A 20,632-nucleotide genomic window follows, 5' to 3' on the forward strand; every position below is an offset into this window, starting at 1 on the left:
AGCACTCTCATACCCTCTGTGCTTCACAGAGCTTGCTACTGTGCTGGAGCTATCGTGTTGCAAGGTGTGAATTAGGATATACAGATAGCCTTTTTCAGTCTGCCCCTCTACACTTTTAAAAAAAGATTGAGAAAGGAGAGGAAGGTCTGGATGACAGCAGAAGGAGAGAAGTTAAAGAGCTCCCTTGCTTCTCTTAGGGGTAGAATGGTCAAGAATGGAGTGGGAAGGAGGCCTTGCTGTAAAATAATGGTTGCTGAAACAACACCAATCTGGGAGATCCAGATTTCAGCTTGTGCACAGATAAGAAAGAATCAAGAGTTGAAGAGTTAGTGGGCAGTAGTGAGTGATGAATAAGAAGGAATAGGTATTCCGGGAAGAAACAAGGAAAAGAAAAAAGGAGAAAGTGGAGTTAAAACAAGAAAGAAGAACCAGGATTGGCTATGTTTTCAAGTGAATGGCATTAACAGTGTTCAGACATAGGGGACCTGGAAGCACAGTCAGAAGTGAACAATTTCTAAAAGAGAAGTGTAAGTTTACTTGTTTGGGGGTATTGATGTAGAACAGACAGTCAGTGTTCAGTGGGAATAAGAAGGGAGAGAAGAGGTGTTAATGTGCAGAAGGAAGGTGGGGAAGAAGCAGTGTTGAAGGATTTGAAAGAAAAAGCTTGACATCAGTGACTATGTTGAGCATAATGTGATAAAGCAAATGACTTTTCTATGCATGACATGCAAACCTTCCAGTCTTAGTTCTACATTGGAATTCACTGGAACTGGATTTATACTGTTTGGCAACTCTTAAAAATGTAAGCAGTGTCTCCAAACACTCTCTTCAAAAGACTAACTTTTGAAGGACGCTGAAGAAGAGGACAAAATCATAATAATAATAAAAAAACACATTCGTTTTCTTCTATTCCACTATTGGTTTGGTTATTATGTAGAGGGATGGTTTAGGAACACTAAGCTTCTAGGTAAACAGAATTTAAGTGTTTTAGAAAACCACATTTTCACCATTATAATTACAAACTATTTAATTAGGCACGACGAGCAATCAAGACCCAGCTTCCGATTACACCTGCTGACAGCACAGACGCAAATCTGCTAACTGCATAGAAATGTATGCAGATCCAGATTTTTTTAAAACACACTTTACAGTTATCTCACGAGGTACTCCCCAAGGCTTTACAGATCAGCAGGAGTCTAAAGAGCACCAGTTGAATAGCACTGGTTTAATGCATTCTTAAAACAAGACCTGCAAAGCACTTAATAAACATGAATCATCATCAATTTAGAAGGCAGAGAGTAAGGACAACATGAGGAGTCTTCTTTCTGCCTCATACTCCTAAGCATAGGTTTTGGCCTCTCTGGAGGGACAAATGTCCACCTCCTCCCCAGGCCTCAGTGGGTGAGAGGTGAAGGGCTACGTGCCCCGCTGCTACCAGTTTCTGTCTGTATGTTTTGAGGTTTCTATAAGAACATAGGTGTTGTTATACATACTCTAGAATCTGAATTCATCCTGTACTATTTCTAAAGTGCTGGACTGCAGCAAGTGACTTGGTTTTACCTCACCTTGCTCTACCTAGCATATCTGTATGCAATCCCTACAGGTGTCAGAAGGCAGTAATGTGGTGATCAGCAACATGTGATTGTTCATTCAATCATATGGAAAGGGAAAGAGAGAAAGACCTTTAAGTTGTGAATTAGAAACCTCCATTCCTGTAGGCATACCTTACACTAAGGTATCTCTACAGTTCTGACCACCCACTTAATAGAGGTCACTGAATTACTTCAGTGTTTGCTGCTCAGCCATAGAAGTTCATTACCAGGGATATTAATATAGAATCAATAGCGACCTCAGGCAGAAGGAAGAGCAGAAAACCTCTAGCTTCTTCAGGTGTTATATCTGCATTTGGCAGTAACTACTTCTGCATTTATACAGTCTTAAAATTACATTTGGCTCTGCGAGGCTGATGTGGCCCCCAGTGAAAATGAGTTTGACACCCCTGCCATAGATCATACCTAAGCATGATCAATGCCTAAGATCACTTTGTAGGCATGTTTGGTGCACTGAGGGCATGTTATGTGCACGGTGCTCTGAGGTAGTTCAACAGAAGAAAAAATGAGCCTATCTTTCAAATCACGTAACCAAATAAATACAAGGTAGGTAAGTTTAAGGGTTCATCTGAAACATTCTCACACACACAAGGCTGCACTGTGAGTCAAAAATTCAAACCTCTGAGCAGAGGTGATAGCACTGAACCTGTTGCTGTAGCAGACTTTCCAAGCACTAAATTAAGGTAGTTTGGTAGTCAAGGAACAATGAGAGATAAACGTCCTAATTTCTACTTGGTTTCTAGCTTTCGACGTACTTGTAACTTTAAACATCTCTCATTTTTCTAAGAGCAGAGAACTGATCCTTTCTTTTGCAAAAAGAGACAAAGAAAAGAAGCTGGAATTAAGGCCGTAGCTCAGTCCAGATAATAAAAACAACAGGGACTGACAATGTTGCTCTGTTGTCTCCCTGCCACACACTAAGTCTGCTCCAGCATTTGCCATACTAGGCGAACAGAAGATTCATGGCCTCATAGGTGCTAATTTAGACTTTTTAGAGACTACAGTAAACAATGATGCATAGTCATGCAAGGATTTTTTCTAGATTTTCTCTGCAGCCATAGTTATTATAAATTCACTGTAAAAATAGATAAGTGAATTGTAGCTTTTATTTAAACTTCATATCTTGATCACACAAGGAGCTGACTTCTATTAGTCACTATTAATTAGAGCACAAAACCAATTCCTTCAGTCAAATTATTTAATACGGTAATTTTAAAGAACATCATTTTGAAAAAATAAAACCTTGTATGTGGGGTTTTTAAACTTATTCAAAGATGGAGTTCTAGAATGTAATCAAGGAAACCCTCATTTTCTTACAGTTTGCTGTCATATAGCTATATCTGTTTATAGACAGCCTCTGATAAAAATGACCTTTCATACAGCATTTAAACGTTTTCACCATACCAGTAGTATCTATCAATTTCCACTTGAATAATGCAAATTTACAGCTGAAAGTAACAGTTAATAATTGCAGGAATAATTCGTGGTCAAGCATAACTACCAAAGCAGTAGGACTACCATTATCCCCAGAGAATGCAATGTGATCCTGCTTAGAGACAGCAATGTTGCTTTGACAGAACAAGCATTTGGGCTCTTTAATTTTCCTAAAATAGAGCTAATTATCTTCATATACACATGCTGTTTACAAAGACAGAGAAATACTAATACTGCCATTTTGCAGAAGGTTAACTGAGATCATTACTTCCTCAAAGGCTGGCTTCAGTGGAATGCTGGAAAAAACCTAATTCAAGCCATTATTGCTTCTCTCAAAGTAGGTGTTTTTTTAGAACATTCTGAAAAGTTACAGTTAGAGAAATAACAGCAGGCTTGATATGCTTCAGCTGTTAAAGTTACGTGGTTCTTTAATGCTTAATCCAAGCTAAACATTAGGAACATTAGAAGAATCTGTTGAAAAAACTATTATGAAGCAGCAAAGTGAGTGTTGTGCCTATCAAACTATTGCCCTTAACTGTTTCAGATATAATGGATTGGAATAAACAGAGTGGAAAAACTCTTGCTTAATTGACATTTGAATGTCAAAGACTCTAAAAGGAAATATATTGCTTGGAATCTAGGGGACAAGGAAAATATGGAAAAAAAAAAAAAAATAGAACATTTAAGTCTACAGACCTAGCACACTTCTATTGAAACTTTTTTTTGTTTTGTTTCTGAGAAATTTAAATAGTACACAGTAAATTAGATTTGATTTCTGGCAAATTATGCTTTGATACTGCATTCAGCAAGTGCTGGCTTCAATCAATGTCACACTAAAGCTCTGTTATGCTAATAGCCGCTTGTGAGGCTGAGCGGGATGATATGGAAATCAGGTGGTTGAACATGAATAGAAAGCATAGGCCACGAACGAGAGGGCTTTGAGACGAGGGGATGGGGGGACCCTAAGGTTAATCACATCATGTTCAGAACTGTTTTTACAGCACAGAACAGCATTCTACTGCAAGAATTAAAATGGAGATAGAAAAGCATGAGCAGTAGTGAACATTAGTTACGTTGTTCAAAATGGGAAGAGTGCATTTGCTGTGCTCTTTCTAGATGTCATTTTATGCATGACTGAATGGATCTTTTATTCTATTAATAAATGTATATGAAAGTAGCCTCTGCTCAAGTGTTGAAGAGCTTTAGGAAAACAAACAAACAAACAAATACTGCAAATCCTTTCAGAGGGATTTCCTGACTCTTCTAAAATATTAATAGCACAATCTCTAATCTGATGGGATGGATTGCATTCATTTCGTCTCCAGCAGTGTTCCTGAATACTAAAGGTTACGCTGAGTCACGAGGAGCTGATAAAGCTGCTGATACAGAGAAGCTTGACTGAGACAGTGAGTTCATCCCTCCTAGGTGAACTCTGGTCAACTGATAAGAAATGTGGCAGAAAACTCAGAAGAGGAGTGGAAAGTTACCCCAGGAACATGTGAATTAATAGCAAAAACAGACTGATCCCATATGAATTATTAGCAACATTTTCATCCAGTTACACAGTTTTCTAAGCTGATCTTCTGATTTGTGGTTCACATTGACATCAATGATCCTACGGGAATTTTAATATCGTGACTTGCTCACAGCATGTCCCTCAGCTCATGTGCCCTGAGGTGCATACATTATATTGGTGTCATTTTCATTAAAGGTCGATATTGTAGCAAATTTTAATCCAGTATTGCTACCACAAGCAGAAAGAGAATTGTAACCACGGCAACTACTATCAGTGAGATTGTTGTTGTTGTTTGTTTTTTTTTCTCAACATCTTCAATTACCTGAGGCCACCACTATGGGACCAAACTCATTTTACATAATCCAAACAATTTTCAGATAATGAAAAATTTAGTAATCTTTTAATTACATGTACTTAGATAAAATGTCCTTACATTCCATGGCATACACGGTTTTATTCAAAGCTCACTGAAGTTGGTAGAAATTCTCCTATTTGCTTGTGTGGTCTTTAGATCAGACCCACTTAAAAATTATATATTACAGGAAAAGAATGACAGCAACAAATATTGAAGAGCTTAAATTACAGATTTGACGACCTTTAATTGCAACTAATTTCAGTTGATAGTGAACTGCAAATGAAATTCATCAAGAAGATTACTTAAGCAAGCTAAAGTGAAAAGATGGAATTGTTTATTATCCATAAACTTATTTTTGTGACTGGTTCAAAGGAGGCAAGGTGAAAGATGCTGATTTGTAAATTTTCTAACCAAAACTCAGATAATGCTCACTGACAAGGGAAAAAGCTTTGAGGAACAAGCAGAAACACATTGGCTGGTAAAGCACCAAGATTCTTTGAGACTCAGCTCTTCTTCCAGCAGGGAAGAGACAGCAGATCAACCTAATAGTCCTATCCACAGTCTTTTTCCATGTTGTACACTTGCAGCAATAAATTAATTTCATAATAACACTTTGAACAATCAAAGTTAAATCTGGTAAAATACTTAGCAATTCTGCCTGGAAGTGAGAGAGTCCATTAAGGTGACAAGATAATGGTGTCTTCCTCAAATTATCTTCTGACTTCTGGAACCCAATCAACAGCACAATCTTATTTTGCAGAGCCCTCAGAGACTTGAAACTAGATATCTTAACGCTCTTCTTGAACCCTTTCCACAACGACAATATTCATGCAGCCATTTCAGCTGATCTTCAATACACGTTGATTTTTTAAGAGGTCAAACTCAGTTCTAGTCTTACCAAATAGAGATCAAGACTTGCCTCTAAGCCATTTACACAGAGGATAGCAGAAGCCTCCAGAGCTCTAGTTTAAATACTACATATTTTGAAAAAGGAGCTAACCATTGACATCATCTATGGAGTAGGACTACTTATTTGTAGGATTGCTTTGTTGCTTCCGGATAATGGCTTAGATGACAGTTAAAAGAGGTAAAGGAATTCTTGAAAGAAAATAATGATCCCCCTCCTTTGTATGTCATTGGTTAAATTTGTCTAGAAGGTTTGGTAGTTACTGGAATTTTGAATGCTTTTGTGATTCAAATGTGAAAGAAAACTGTTAATACCCTGCGTATGTACCTTGCTATAGCAACATTTGCCCTTTGCATCGGTTGAGCTGCCAAAAGCTGCAGATAAGGAAGTCTAGGAGTTTTGAAAGACGGTTTGTGAGGCTACTATTGCTGATGGGTTATATAGAGTAAAACAGAAAATATTACCAGTCTCAAACACTAGAAACCTGGGCTGAGTCAGCAGTTCTTTCCTCAGAAGTTCGGATCTTCTTAATGGACACCGAAAATGATGTGTGGTTCTTAGGACACAAAGTTATTAGTGCACTATTAGCTATGACTAATGATAAATCAAGGGTGTAGCTTCTGACACAGGAGCCATTACGGAAGCCTGAGAGGATGAAAATGTAGGACTGTTACTAATTCAGATATATCTTATCAGGCATAAACTAATGGAAGTTTAGGATGCTCATTTTCTTTAAAGTGAAAAGACTTCTCAATCGTATGGTGTGCTCCAGTGATCAGGTGTGTACACAGACCAGAAAGGAAATAACTTTTTAGCATGCTAGTCATGATTGAGTTGTCTGCGAAATGAGCTTCCTTTTTTTCTCTGCCATGAGTATCATGTTAGCATAGGAATCTATAACTGTTCTCTAGTCTGTATGAGTGCTGTTGGAGTTTGAAAAAAGTGGATAGTTCTCATTTTCTGGACTTTTTATTCTCCTTTAACTATGTTATCTTCCTTGTGCATTTAGAGTATTCTCTTTCTTCCACGATTTCTTCTTCAGGTGAATGGTTCTGTCAATAAACATGAGGAATGGGTATATTGTGGGGATAACAAGTGATTCATGAAGCCTCTAACTAGACCCATGATATTATTTTAAAATGACACAGCTGGAGGTGGCAAAGCAGGTATTTGGTTTGATTTTTCTGAAAAAGAGCTTCCCATAACCTAGGGGAGTATTTATAATCCATAGCTCTGATATCATCTTTAACATTGACACTGCTTCAAAATAATTTCTCATATGTCCTGCACAAAGAGATCAAATACACAAAATTAGAACACGGGGCAAGCAGAGAGAGCTTTTAGCAGGTTGAATGAAAGGAAGCACTGGGGAAGAGGAATCAGGCTACTGTGGGGCAGAGGTAGAGAGTAGCCAGAAGCAACGTCTCAGCAAGATTATCACCAAGACCAGTTCCGCTATAGGTGTCCCTCACACTGCTTCTGTCTCGTGGAAAGTAAGAATTCCTTTTTGTTTTGTTTGCTGTGTTTGGATGAGCCATGCAAAAACACAATGGTGTGGAAAGATCACACTTCAGTCATTTGAGAATGCTAAACCTTGTTTCATACCTTGACTAATTGTCCTAACCTTAAATTTAAATTCAGGTTCTGAGTTTCACATATAACAACAGGTTTATCCTTCAATTGTCTGAAACACTGAAGCAGATAATCTCTGAAAGCGTGGAAGCATAAGCATTTTTTCTTTCTTTGCAAGAGGTGAAAGAAGTCTAGAGAATCAATAAATAAAAAATGCTAACTGTCCTATATATTTTGACACATAAAATCTCTCTTTTATCCCTGGATGACCTAAAAGAAACAAGTGGGATAAATCTGCATGGTGAAAGAAAGAGATGTGAGATAAAGAATAACGAAAAAACAGGTTTGGTTTATATTCAAAGCTTCCCTGCCATTTTCAATGAATATAACTGCCAAATCTGCATTTATCATTTTTATAACAAAAGTTGAAGTATAAAAAACCACAAATGCTACCAAGGATTTGTTCTTCCTTTTTACTTAAGATTAATGTCAATACAACAAAACCATTAGTATAATTTTATGTATAAAAAAAATCCAACATAACAGAAAAGAAAGGCACCTACTTTCCAACTCATCCTTTTCCCTCAATTTCCACTATTCTGAGTTCATCAGCAGCACCTTTCCTGATCTCCTCCTCTTTGTTTTATAGTACATTTAAAAATTAGTTTTAAGTATCTGGTCTGATTTTAATCTCAACATTAGACTGTAGCCTGCTCTCCTTTAATCAACATGTCTATTTTATCATATCTTGTCCAATCACCTCTTTTAAGCAGCCTCTGTACCTTACAGACACTCCTGGAAAATCTCTTCTAGAAAGTCCTTCACTTAGTTTTGATATATATAAAATGAAGTAGCACTGATTCTGTCTGCTCAATAATTTACATTATTCAGGACTTTTTCTACTCTAGACAATGTTGTTTGTTGTGTTGTTTGTTTGTCTGTTTGGTTTTTTCTCAAGTGTCTGAGATTCAGGATATACCTTTTTCTCAAATCAGATAGAAAAGATGTGTTTTCCTAAAATCTTAATACTTTAGCCAATGGCTTGTGCTACTAAACCTTCTGTGAGTTTAGCCAACAAATCAAATTATGACAACAAAAAAGATGTGTAATCTGCTGTGATTCCCTTTGCCATTGGAGATAGCAGTAGGGTTTGCTGTTAATGTGTTTAAAAAGGAAAAGCACACCTCTTGCTGATACAGTAAGATTTCATCAAAATAATGAGTGTAATCTGGTTATCTCCTTCAAAAAAACATGGATTCACATGCTGAAGAGCTAAGGAGTAGATGAGAAGAGTGAAGAGCCCAGATAGGCTAACAGGCTACATCTATGGTGAGAAAGATGAGCAGTTCCTGATTTGTTTACCCTTGAGAATACGAAAGGCTGAGAGGAAATATTCTACTCAACTTAGGCCCTGCAAAGTGAATAGAGGAAAATGAGTGAGGGAGAAAACAGACTATTTATGCTGATTGACAATGCTAGCACTCAAGGAATGGGGCATAAGGTAGTTTTGCTGTTGAATAACACTGAGATCATACCCAAACTGTAATATGGCCAGCAGCAACTGAGCAAAGAAGGTAAAGGGAAAAGTGAATAGACTAATGTGTTGATTTCCACACTCCTCTTGAAAGAAAAGTGATTTCTCCTTTTAGAAAAAAGAAAAGTTTGGAGGGAGCATTAAAAGACTTTTTTGTACACTACTCTTCAAAGACTTATGGAGAGACTCAGAATCCACTGAAGTAAGAAAACAGTTCCCACTGATTTGAGCATGCTTCAGGAAAGTTGAAAAAGATGTACACATTAAACTTCTTAAAACTTTCTTAAGCCAGAGTTCAGAAATTAAAAAAAATTAAAAAAAAAAAAAAAATCACTTCTTGCACTTGCTGTAACTGGGTTTTCTCTAAGAGAAATAGTATGCGTACTGGCACGTACTCGGTACCATAGAGGAATGAGGCAGAACAGCACAGTATTATGTGCTAAAACTTCAAGTATATGCACCACCATCTTTCACACTTATCATAGAAGAAGAATCCTCTACCAGATTTGCTGTATTTCTGTTCTGACCACTATCTGGCACACCCAGGAAGACTTGGAGCAACTGGAAATGAAGCCAATTTTTGTGGACCAGCACTTAAATGCTTGGTGATGGACACGCTGTATCCACTTGTAGAGCCATTCTGGCCCATATATTGCAAACATTGTATTTCTATGATATCTGAAGCCACTACAGGATTCATGTAGGTCCAACTAGTGGAGTTTGCCAAAGCAGAAACGCTAAGGACTTTAGGATATTTAGACTGGTCTTTAAAAGCCTAAAAGATGTCAGAATAAGTCAGCTCTATATTTTAATTTCTTACTGGTGCACAAAGAAATCCTTATTTCATTCTATGTCAATCTTTTCTCTTTAATCTAAAAAAAAAAAAAAAAAAAAGTGCCTATTTTTAAACAAGGAAGATGCATTATTCTTTCACTGAAGGAATAAATTAATCCAAAAAGCCTAATGTTCACTAGTGTCCTTACCCTTTTCTGAAAAATCTCTATAGGTCATAGCAGCAGGCAGACAGGCAACATACCACAGTTTGATATAGATTTGAGATTTCTGCCACTGAAAGCTGGCAGTGCAGTGCCAACCATGATCTCATCTCTTCTGTCACACACCAATTGCCATTACTGATACTGTATAAATCCTCAGTGTCTCAAGTGAAGGTGATATTTTCATGAATATACTAAAAAGAAAAGTACTCATTCTATATAAACTTTCCCTCGAAGAGTCAGAACAGAGAAGAATAAAGCAACGTAATTTCAAGCCACAAAACCTGATACAACTTTATTTAAAATACAGTCCTTTCTATTTTATGTTTCATGCTGCACTACTGTTAATAGACCATTATGTCATGCCAGGCTGAATTATGATATGAAAACTTCTCAAAACACAGTGAAATGTATCATACAGTCATGATGCATTTAAATGTGAATGGACTGTATTTAATCAAACTGAAATCTGGAAAATTCATGGCAAGTGTCTGATCTGTTTCTCTCTTCTCCAACATGGTACGGAAGCAAAGTTTTTATAACTTGGTTAGTCTCCCCTTACTTCCTTAATTAATTCCAAATTCTTAATTTCTATCCTATCCAGTTGACAAAAGTATCTAGCTGTTTGCTGCATTACACTTTTCATCTGGGAAGATAAGTCACAGCATATTACAATAAGTTTAGTAAACTTGACTTACTGAAAGGAACTGAAATGCAAAGAATTGTATTTTCACTTGGATGTAGTTGAAATTAATTTGAAAACTCAGTAGTCTGTTAGCTGAATGACTTTTTGGATTATTAGTAAAGAGGTAAATGAAACATCAGATAGATCTTCCTAGGTCTTCCATTTGAACTTTAAGTCCTCCACCTCAGAGCAATACGGCAACTGCTTCAGAAAATAGGGTCAGTGTTACTTTCAGGTGAGATTATATGAAATTTTTGGGTTCCTCCCAACTTTTGTGCTTCTTTTAACAGCTATTCTCTGGCACAGCTGCATAAGAAATACAGCAGAATGTAAAGTAAGAAAATACTAACTTGCTCATCTGGAAAATTAATCTAATGAGTGAAATAACAATAGGAATAGTCTAAATAGGCATAAATGTCTTGTTTCCTAAACCCATCTGTTGTAAATGCCTTCAGAAATCTTTTCAAAAGGTTCTAAATAAGAGACCATCTATTTTAGAAATGGGCAACATATTTATTCCTAGCAGCAAATCCAAACATGATGAGTAATCTGGCACAGAGCTGTTGAATTCACCAGCTGCCACCCACCTCAGGCAGAATTATACCTCACTTTGTCTATGTACTATATACCATATGTTAATAATGGCTTGAACCAAACCTGGTCATTGGTAAATCCACTGCTGAATTTTCCACTCAAGCTGAAATTTAAACAAAAATATCACAACTAACAGAATATAAATATTTGAAACAGGCAAAAACTTCATAAAAAATTAAAATTATCCAGTTTGCAGCAACAATTGCAATCCTGGAACATTAAAAAATACATTCATCTGTTCTTCAGTGAGAAGCCACTGAAAGAAAATGGTTTGGTCTTGTTTAAAACACAATAAAGACAAAACATGTCTGCTTTGAACTGGAGGGAGAAGTGAAAGGTGTAAGTACCTAGATAATTCTCAGATGTCACAAAATAATATAAACTTTTAAACTGCTCCCCTGCAGTTTAATGTCTACATAAAAATAAAAATATACTTATATTAAAATGTCACCCTCCTAGAGAGCTATGAGCTTAATAACATTAAGTAGTGTCTGCTGTAGCTTCCTTTTTGTAAGGAAAGGTATTTTTGCTCTGCACTCCAGTTAACTTCCTGAACAAAAAATGCTACAAGATTTGACTCATCATTCTTGTCAAATGACAATTTTAATGGAAGATCATTTGGGCTTTTGGTGGGGAAACAGTGGTGGAGAAGGAGATTACTTTGGTTTGCTTTACCAGGCTTTAAATTTTCAATAGGAAAATAGTCACCTGCTTTTCTTACTCTTGAACAAAACAGAAATATGACCTGTAGAAGTCAGCTTAATTTCAGATCCTTAAGCAAAAACAATAAAGGAAGACACTATCATAAGGACAGCATTGCCTTTTCTACAGGTACAGGGTTAGATGCAAGTCATCTAAAGAAAGTGATCTGCTTACACATAGCAATCACTGCACACACACTTGTATGGGAGTTCTATATGTTAAATATCTTTGGGGTTGGACCTATTCACTTAAAAATCTCTTCACAATTCACAATCACTAAACGATATAATTTTATAAAGACTATTTGCCTATATGATAATTAAGGTGAACAATTTTAATTTCTCTTTCCTGAATAAATAATGTAAAATAAGAATTTTCTTTGTACAAGAGGATCACTTGTAGCAAAATAGCATAGGCAGGGAATACGCCAAATTGACCACAGCACAGTCACACAAGGGAATTGTATACCTGGATATAAAGTAACTTGAGACCAAGAGCTTGTGTGTAAGCTTTGGAGATGGAATCATGGATGACTCAACAGATTAAAAGTCTTAAAAGAGAATCAGTGTCCTGAAATGAGGCACCATCAACACTTTCTTGTGAATCTCCAGGCATTTATTTTATGTGGCTTTCACAGAGCCTGAAACTATATTTTTTTCTTGCCTTTCTTTTAAGAGTGAGCAAAGTCAGAAAGAGATCTAGAAGTGAAATACTTTTAATGTTGTAGCATTTTCTTAGTGGACGAAGAAGCGTATTTTATTATCAGCCATATAACACTTCTCTCTACAATGAGAGATTTACATTAGAAGCATGCTAAATTCATATAGTATTTTATATGCAAAGGAAAATTTTCTTGCACCTGGGACACAGCAACCCTGGTTGTACATACAGACTGGGGGAGAAGATGTTGGAAAGCAGCTCTGTGGAGAGGGATCTGAGGGTTCTGGTCGACAGCAAGTTGAACATGAGCCAACAGTGCCCTGGCAGCCAAGAGGGCCACCCGTGTCCTGGGTGCATCCAGCACAGCATTGCCAGCCGGGCCAGGGAGGTGATTGTCCCGCTCTGCTCTGCGCTGGTGCGGCCTCACCTGGAGCACTGTGTGCAATTCTGGGTGCCACAGGATAAAAAGGACATAAAACTACTGGACAGTGTCCAGAAGAGGGCCACAGAGCTGGTGAAGGGTAGGGGAAGGAGGGGAAGCCATATGAGGAGCAGCTAAAGTCACTTGGTTTGTTCAGCCTGGAGGAGACTGAGGGGAGATCTCATGTTGGCTACAGCTTCCTCACAAGGGGAGGAGGAGGGGCAGGTGCTGATCTCTTATCTTTAGTGACCAATGACAGAACTCGAGGGGATGGCAGGAAGATGTGCCAGGGGAGGTTTAGGTTGGACATTAGGAAAAGGTTCTTCCCCCAGAGGCTGATGGAGCACTGGAACAGGCTCCTCAGAAAAATCGTCATGGCCCCGAGCCTGACAGTGTTCAAGAAGAGACTGGACAACGCCCTCAGACACATGGTGTGAACTGTGGGGTTGTCATATGCCAGGACAGGAGTTGGACTCAATGATCCTCCATGGATCCCTTCCAACTCAGGTCATTCTGTGATGCTATACTCCAGTTTTACACTCTTACAACTCCTAGGAATAAATTTCTTGAGAACTAGAGTAATATCAAAGTAATGCAGTAGTGACTGGGGTTTAAAACTTGCTATCGAAATCTCAAATGGAGAACAGTGAATTTCCAATCTGCAAAGGGAATTCTCCAAGTATGAATAAGCCATAATGTGACTGCAGAGGTACTTGGCTTGGGTCTAGGTATGCTAGTTGAAGCAAGGCAATAAGCACGGGATCACTTTAGTTCTGGAAACAGAGGCCCAACCTGGATTTTATTTTTAAATTATTCCAATCTCTCTTCCTTCAACTTGTAAGAGTGAAGAGCTGAGACAAGTTCAAACTCACAAACTTTAGTCAAATGTGTATCTGATGTAAGTTCTGACTACATAAAGACAGACCAAACCTCTCAGCAATCTCCATAAACACCTGTACATACTTTTCACACGAATCCAAAAAATCAGAGTAACCACATTATTATAAAAGTTACATCTAAACATAAACTACAAAAAACAGAGGAGCAGTGCAACTGGTTGGATTATTTAGAAAATCCATACAGACACAGAGTAAGCATCCGTGAATGAAAATTAAATATGTTCAGGATATTTCTGATCACCGAAAGTGAATTTCAGCTACTGACAGTTGCAATCTTCCCATTATGCCCAGTTAGATTTTTATACATTTTCAGAAGTAATTTCAAAGATATGAGAAGGAACGAAATTTTCAGTGTGGGAATCCAGAACCCAGAGGTTGTCTTTCTCTGGACTTGTTATTCGAAACATCCTGCATCCTATACAGCACATTCCGAAATGCATGCCAAGAGCACTCCAGGGCAAAAATCAGGGATGAACTTTCTCAACAAGCACGGAAATCTACTCCATCCCCTCTTCAATTTCAGGACTACATAATTTCAAAACTCTTTAAGAGATACAAGAAAGACACAACATGCAAAGCCTGTGCTTTTACTGCTAAGCGATAAAAGCATAATGAGCTGATCATTTAGGGCCTGATAGAAGCTCACCGAAGTCAATACAACCTTTTCTGTTGATTTCAATGGCTTTCATACCAGGCCCTTAAAAAGACTGAAAAAACATCTGAATGAGTGATTTTGGTTCAGTATCACCACACCCACCCCATTTTGCTGATTTGTATTTGTTGGTGATTTGGCAAATGCATTTATACGTGACACAGCAGAAATACAAAGAAATAGCACTTTGTCAGTCAAAATCACTTGCCTGGTGTTAGACAGTTAAAACTAGTAAGCACTGGCTATTAATTTCAGCCAGTTAAATGCTGTTGCAAATGAAAGATGAAGCATTGCATGAAGCCATGCTAAAATGGATAGAAGGATGGTTACTTACCAACGGGGCGAGCTGTTGACATTACAATGGTGTAGTGAGAACATAAAAAAGAAATTAAAAAAAGAAAAGAATATTTGTCAGAATGCATGACGTGTAATGTTACCTTCCCATATGGATACTACCATGATTGCTAACCCCTCAAATGACAGCCTAAGTAAAATGTTTGGTGTTGTTACTGTTTAGTCACGTGCCACTATCATCACATTTACTTGAGCATAGCATCTGAACAGGCTGACTGGAACCATTCCCTGAGAAACATTTTTATTATCTTCGCATGCCATCATCAAGTATCATTGTTAATGCCTGATAAAAGAAAAATTGCATTGCATTAGCACAAACTTTTAGATCCCAATAAACACATCAATTTAAGCCGCAGACTGCCAAATGTCATGCCAGTACATGCAAGGCGTTTGCTTTCTGAGTCAAATGCCAATTGAATTTTAAGCATGGTCAGTCAGTACAGCAGTAAGGGCTACAGAAAGCCCAGGATGGTTTTTCTCATTCAATGACGGGTATGAAAGCTTACGGCACACTGCTTTTTCCTCACTGACAGTGCTGATGAAAATATAACAAATATGCTGAAATGGCCTCAGGGTTTTCAACCCAGTGCCTCCCCAATTACTGCTTAGATAACTTCTACTTCCTAAAAAAATTGCTGCTGAATGATCGACAGGTTAATACTGTTTCAGGTTGATATCAAGACTGAAAGCTGCTGCTGCAACAAGTGATTTCTGGATTACAGCAACAGCACTTCATTATACTTGTGCTGGGGAAGAGGGCTGTCAGTCCCTCTGTTAATAAAATATAGACATCCCTGCTCAGAAGAGCTGAAAAGTTGGACATAAAATTGACTCCAGGTAACATCTGGGCAGGCAAAACTTTCCTTATTTTAGCAGCGGAAGTAGTTACACATTTCTGAGCAACAGTAAATTTTTTTCTTTTTTTCTTTTCAAGAAGTTAAGCTGCTCTATATACGTGCCAGCTAGGGTCAAATGTGAGATATGCAGATCCAGAGGTCACACAGCATGCAAGGACCTTCTTAGCTCTCAGCCTTTCTGTGGCTTTATCCATACTTTGGCATGGCCACTCCATTTAACTACTTCAAGCCTGCTGCCCTTTCTTGCCCATCATATTTACGAAGACTTTCTGTCTTCTAGTATCATGGACATACTTCTCTTCTGCAGAGAGATAAGGCATGGGAGTGATGTGCCCTTTTCCAAGAGAGGGCATGAAGGCTGAGCCACAGAATTCAAATTCTGTTATTATTTGTGACAGCGTAATGCAAACTCTCTGACTGCATCCTCATCTCCTGCTTTAAGAAAATAGAGCAATGAATGAGGGAGCTGAGGATAATACTGCTGTTGCCCGGTTTGCAGCTGTAACTACACAACACCTGCAAAGACCAATACACCTTCAAAATAAATTTTGAAGTGCTATGTATTTCTGGTCCTCTACATAGTGAGTAGCTATGGCAAAAGCAGTTTCAGACAAAACTGGCAAAAGTTTAAGAATTCAGAATTAGGCATCCTTTAATTAAAAGGATTGTTGTTCATGGTCCCTTTAAAGTCAACGGGTGTTTGCCCAGTCCTTTGTTTTCAGAAAATTCAGAGTAATAACCTTCTGAATTGAATTGCTTGGCTTTTCTCATTTTCTGTCATATCCTCAACATTTAATATGCTTATAATATTGTGGGTTCCTTTGTGTTGGATAAATACTATGAATTTGACTATAAATGACAAACCCAGGGGGGAAAAATACCCAAGATAATGAAAACCTGCTTTTACTATAGGAAAATTGATTAAATTATATATTTCCAAGGGGGTTTTTTTCACCTTAATTTCATCAGGTTCAAGCTTCAGTGATTTCAAAGGATTTTTTGCTTGGTTCTAGCTATTGTTTATATCACAAGTCAGGGTAGTAAATATAAAAGACTTGCTCCAGTAATGTGTACAGTGGACACAGTTCTAGGAGTCTTTAAAGGCTATCAAATTGGTTGCCAGATTTATTGGATACCATGATTCTGCCTGTGACAAAGGAACAGGGAGAGAGTATTTCTGGGACTTCACTGTAGTGACTATTTTTCTTATATCACAAAATGGAAGCACAATCTCTTACACAAGCGTGTAGCAGGTAAACCTATTCCTTCAGTTTAAAACAGGAAGAGCTGCATTATCATTTATTGTCTAAAGTGAACGCTGAGGTAATATTTCAGCAGATGTATTATCACAATACTCTCTTCTTTGTTATATACTAATATCTCCCCCCCCTACAAAGCCACTCAGTGCCTTTTTCTCTCTTTGAATTCAGCAAATTAAACTGAACTGTGTCCATGCATTAAATGGATGGAAATGGAAGCTGGCCTCTTGGGTCAGTTGACCCTAGTTCTAATAAAGCAATCCATTGAGACTTTGAACATTTGATTTAATGTGTATGAAAAGAGGAGAACAGATAAAGCTAAAAATGTTTTTATTAACCTTTCATAGCTCTACTGAAAACCGTCAGCATGCACCACTAAACTGTGAAATAGTGTCTGCATGATATCCATTGTGTCAAATTGCTGCTTATTTTTTGGAATGAAATAATAACCATTATATTCTATTTACTCGTATGGAAATAGTAGCCTAAAAACTTTTTCTCTCCCCATAATCTTTAGCATGTGTATCTCTACTGCCACAAAAGACATTTTATCAACTCATTATTCTGCCGGTCTTAAAACCTCCTTACCACATCAAATAGCAGCACATAAACACTGAGTGGATACTAGAGACCAAGAATATTTTAGGAGAGAACATGTTAGTCTTTACCTTGTAATACTTACAAAATTTAATTAGGATTTTCTTTTTCCTTTGGCTGGGGTTTATCTTTCAGATAAAGAGTAATGGTAGAGAGTTTAATTATGGCAGAGCTAATCACATAATAATACTATCTGCATTACGTTTGGCATTAATAAACATAGTTACTTACTACTTATTAGGGAAAAGAACATGAATAAAAGCCTAAACTGATGACTCACATACTAAAGTCTATGCCCATGGTTATGTAGTGCTTGCTTATGCATATATATGCATCTGTTCTTCAATAAAAAGTATTGGAACAGCTCTTAAACTGCAGGGAGATCCTCTCCTATTGAAGTCAATTAAAATTTTGCCTGAGATATCAACAGGACCAGGATTTTACCTCTGTCGTAAACCAATGCAGCACCCACAATTGCAAACAAAATGTGAAACCCAAATAATGCCCAGTAAGGATGTGGCCCATTTCGTCAGAAAGCAATTTAACCATCTAGGACACAGGCCCTCCCTCCATAGGAACACTCACCTCGCACTGTGAGGGTAGCAGAGGCTTCCACTTTTCCAACTCGGTTCTCGGCAATGCATGTGTATGTTCCTTCATCTGTGCTTGCAGCCTTCTTAATGCGCAAAGTGTAGTCATCTTTGATGTCATACCTGCATTACAGAAAAAGAATGAAAACTCTTTCTGGAGACAACAGAAATCAGCTAAAACTCTCACCTGGAGTTCGCCAGTCTGACTCTATCTTGGAGCCAACTTTGGAAGATAAATTATTCTCTAGCATTAGATAATTCCACCAAGCATTAATCTTCACGACAGTTTCATTGCACTCTGCATTAGTTAGAAACTTTACATAAAATTAGTATTGCTATGTTCAGACAGTATTAGGGTTTTATTAATAATATCATTCACTTTGTCCTTAATCTAGAGCGATAAGATAAAATTAAGCTATCAGACATCAGTTATCAATACATGACAGCTCAGGTTCATCATGCCTTTAACTATGTGAGCTACACGTTTTACCTTTTGCTGATTTGGAAATTTCCCTTAACATACAGTTTTTCTCTTCAGTAGCAATCCCTTAGGGACACTGTGAGCATATTGGTAGGATCTGACACTAGATGATTACAAACAAATAATATATTCAAGCTCTACAGGGTGACTTCTAGTGAAGAGGCACATTAAAGGAGATTTATCAATTTCAGAGAAATAGTGCAAAATGATTCATTAAAGGTGGACAATAACATTTTCTCTTTCTTAAAAGAAATTAGAAACAATTCAATTCTGCTTTGTCCATGTCTTTGTTTCTACTCTTGTAATAATTCTAAAACTATGAGGTTGTATAAAACTTGAAATAATATGAAGTATTTCAGCATGCAGTGAACATTCATCCTCAAGACATTTAGAGTGCTTACACCTAGAAAAAATATTTTCTGTTAAATTAATATCATCCTGTAGAAGTCATGCTTAACAAACTATTTAAGGCTCGGATCCAAAGCTCATTAAAGTCAACAGGAGACTTTATCTTGTAAGACATTTCTTTGGTTCCCAAATCACGAAAACCCCAGTACTCAGCATGGATTTTACTCTGGAAATGCTCTCCTGTAAAATTATTTTCAACAATGTTTCTTCTAGCAATAATAAGCCCATGATGCCTTAATTAAGTCCCCTTGAATCTAGAGTTAGCTTCAGATTCTCCTGTACAAAACAGTGAAATAGGAACATGAAACTAAGGAAAGTTCGAGACTTCAGGAGATGTCAATACTCTTTCCCACTGTATACACACTCATGACATAACTTCAGAACAACTAATTTGAGACCTTGTTGTCTCATTCAGCAAACATATTGAAATAATGGGGAAGAATATGATGAATAAGAATGCAATGCAATTAGATACAGGAATGTTGTGAGGCTATATGAGCATTTTTAAATGCCTTGGGAATCGGAAACATTAACTTCTGTGTACGTAATATGCATTGCTATCAGTTCCTCTGGTACAGATTTGTAGAGAGAGTATTGTGTGCTAAGAGACTTTAAAACATCTTAACTCAATGGATCTTATGTGTTGAAAGATTTAAAGTCCTGTTATGTCTCATTAAAGCTCATAACATCAATTAGAGCATTACTAGCAATTCCAAGAATAAAGAGAACTCAAGACACCTTTTCACACCCACCACAATACCATACAGCTTCAATTCTCCATTCAGTAAGTCAATTCCATTCATTAGTGATAAATAAAAAAGACTAAATTGTGGCTAACCATTCTGTCAGAGATAAACATAAACACATATAACGCCTCTTTTATTAGGAGTTACACTTAATTTTATGTATATGCAGTACCTCAAGGTTTAACTAACGAATAAGAGATATGCCAAGGGGAAGAATAAGTAGATGTCATGGCACACTTCAGAAACTTTTAGAGACAATTTTTTTTGCTAGTGTAGTACCATTTGAGGGATGAAGTTATGATGCTAGAGAACTTAATATGCAGCTTCTGGAGCAGTACAGATCTATTGCAACTACATTCAACAGTCACATGGAGTTGAGGCACATTTCTTCTTGACTGCTTGCAAATTATGTCATTTTGCACGCTGTGCTGCACTAGTCAATGGCAAATAGAAATCACTGTTTTCATAAGACAGAAAAGGCAAATTGTCTCCCTTAAAAATCTCAAGAATATGACAACAGTATCCCACAATGATGGAGCAGTTATTTGTCTTTGGCAACCACAGAGTTGCGCACAAGCGAAAATGCTAATTTTCTTGACATGAGGCCAGCCCTCGGGGGTCTAAAAATATAAAGTTGTATCCAGCTCCTGTAAGATGAGAAAACTAAGATCAGTTTTAATATCAATACAAGTTGGATATAGGAATCATAATTATAAAGCTGGGCAAGAATTAGCCATTTATTTCATTGTTTTTTTTCTTTTTTTCAGACTATATCTGACCAAGTGGCTCCTTGAAGCGGGACGC

General features: G+C 37.3%; 1 protein-coding gene across 1 annotated transcript in view; it reads right to left on the minus strand.

The window, feature by feature from the left end:
- Window positions 1-20,632, minus strand: part of ROBO2 (roundabout guidance receptor 2) — a gene marked incomplete at its 3' end in the record, with an annotated part of 521,961 nt that overhangs the window by 170,852 nt on the left and 330,477 nt on the right. The window contains exons 6-7 of the mRNA XM_080358539.1: window positions 18,189-18,316; window positions 14,871-14,882 (exon numbers count right to left, since the gene is read on the minus strand). Of these exons, the coding sequence (XP_080214665.1) occupies window positions 14,871-14,882; window positions 18,189-18,316 (140 nt within the window). The remainder of the gene's footprint in view (window positions 1-14,870; window positions 14,883-18,188; window positions 18,317-20,632) is intronic.

The sequence above is a fragment of the Nesoenas mayeri genome, assembly GCF_963082525.1.
Source record: "Nesoenas mayeri genome assembly, chromosome: 1".
Classification (NCBI taxonomy): Eukaryota; Metazoa; Chordata; class Aves; order Columbiformes; family Columbidae; genus Nesoenas; species Nesoenas mayeri.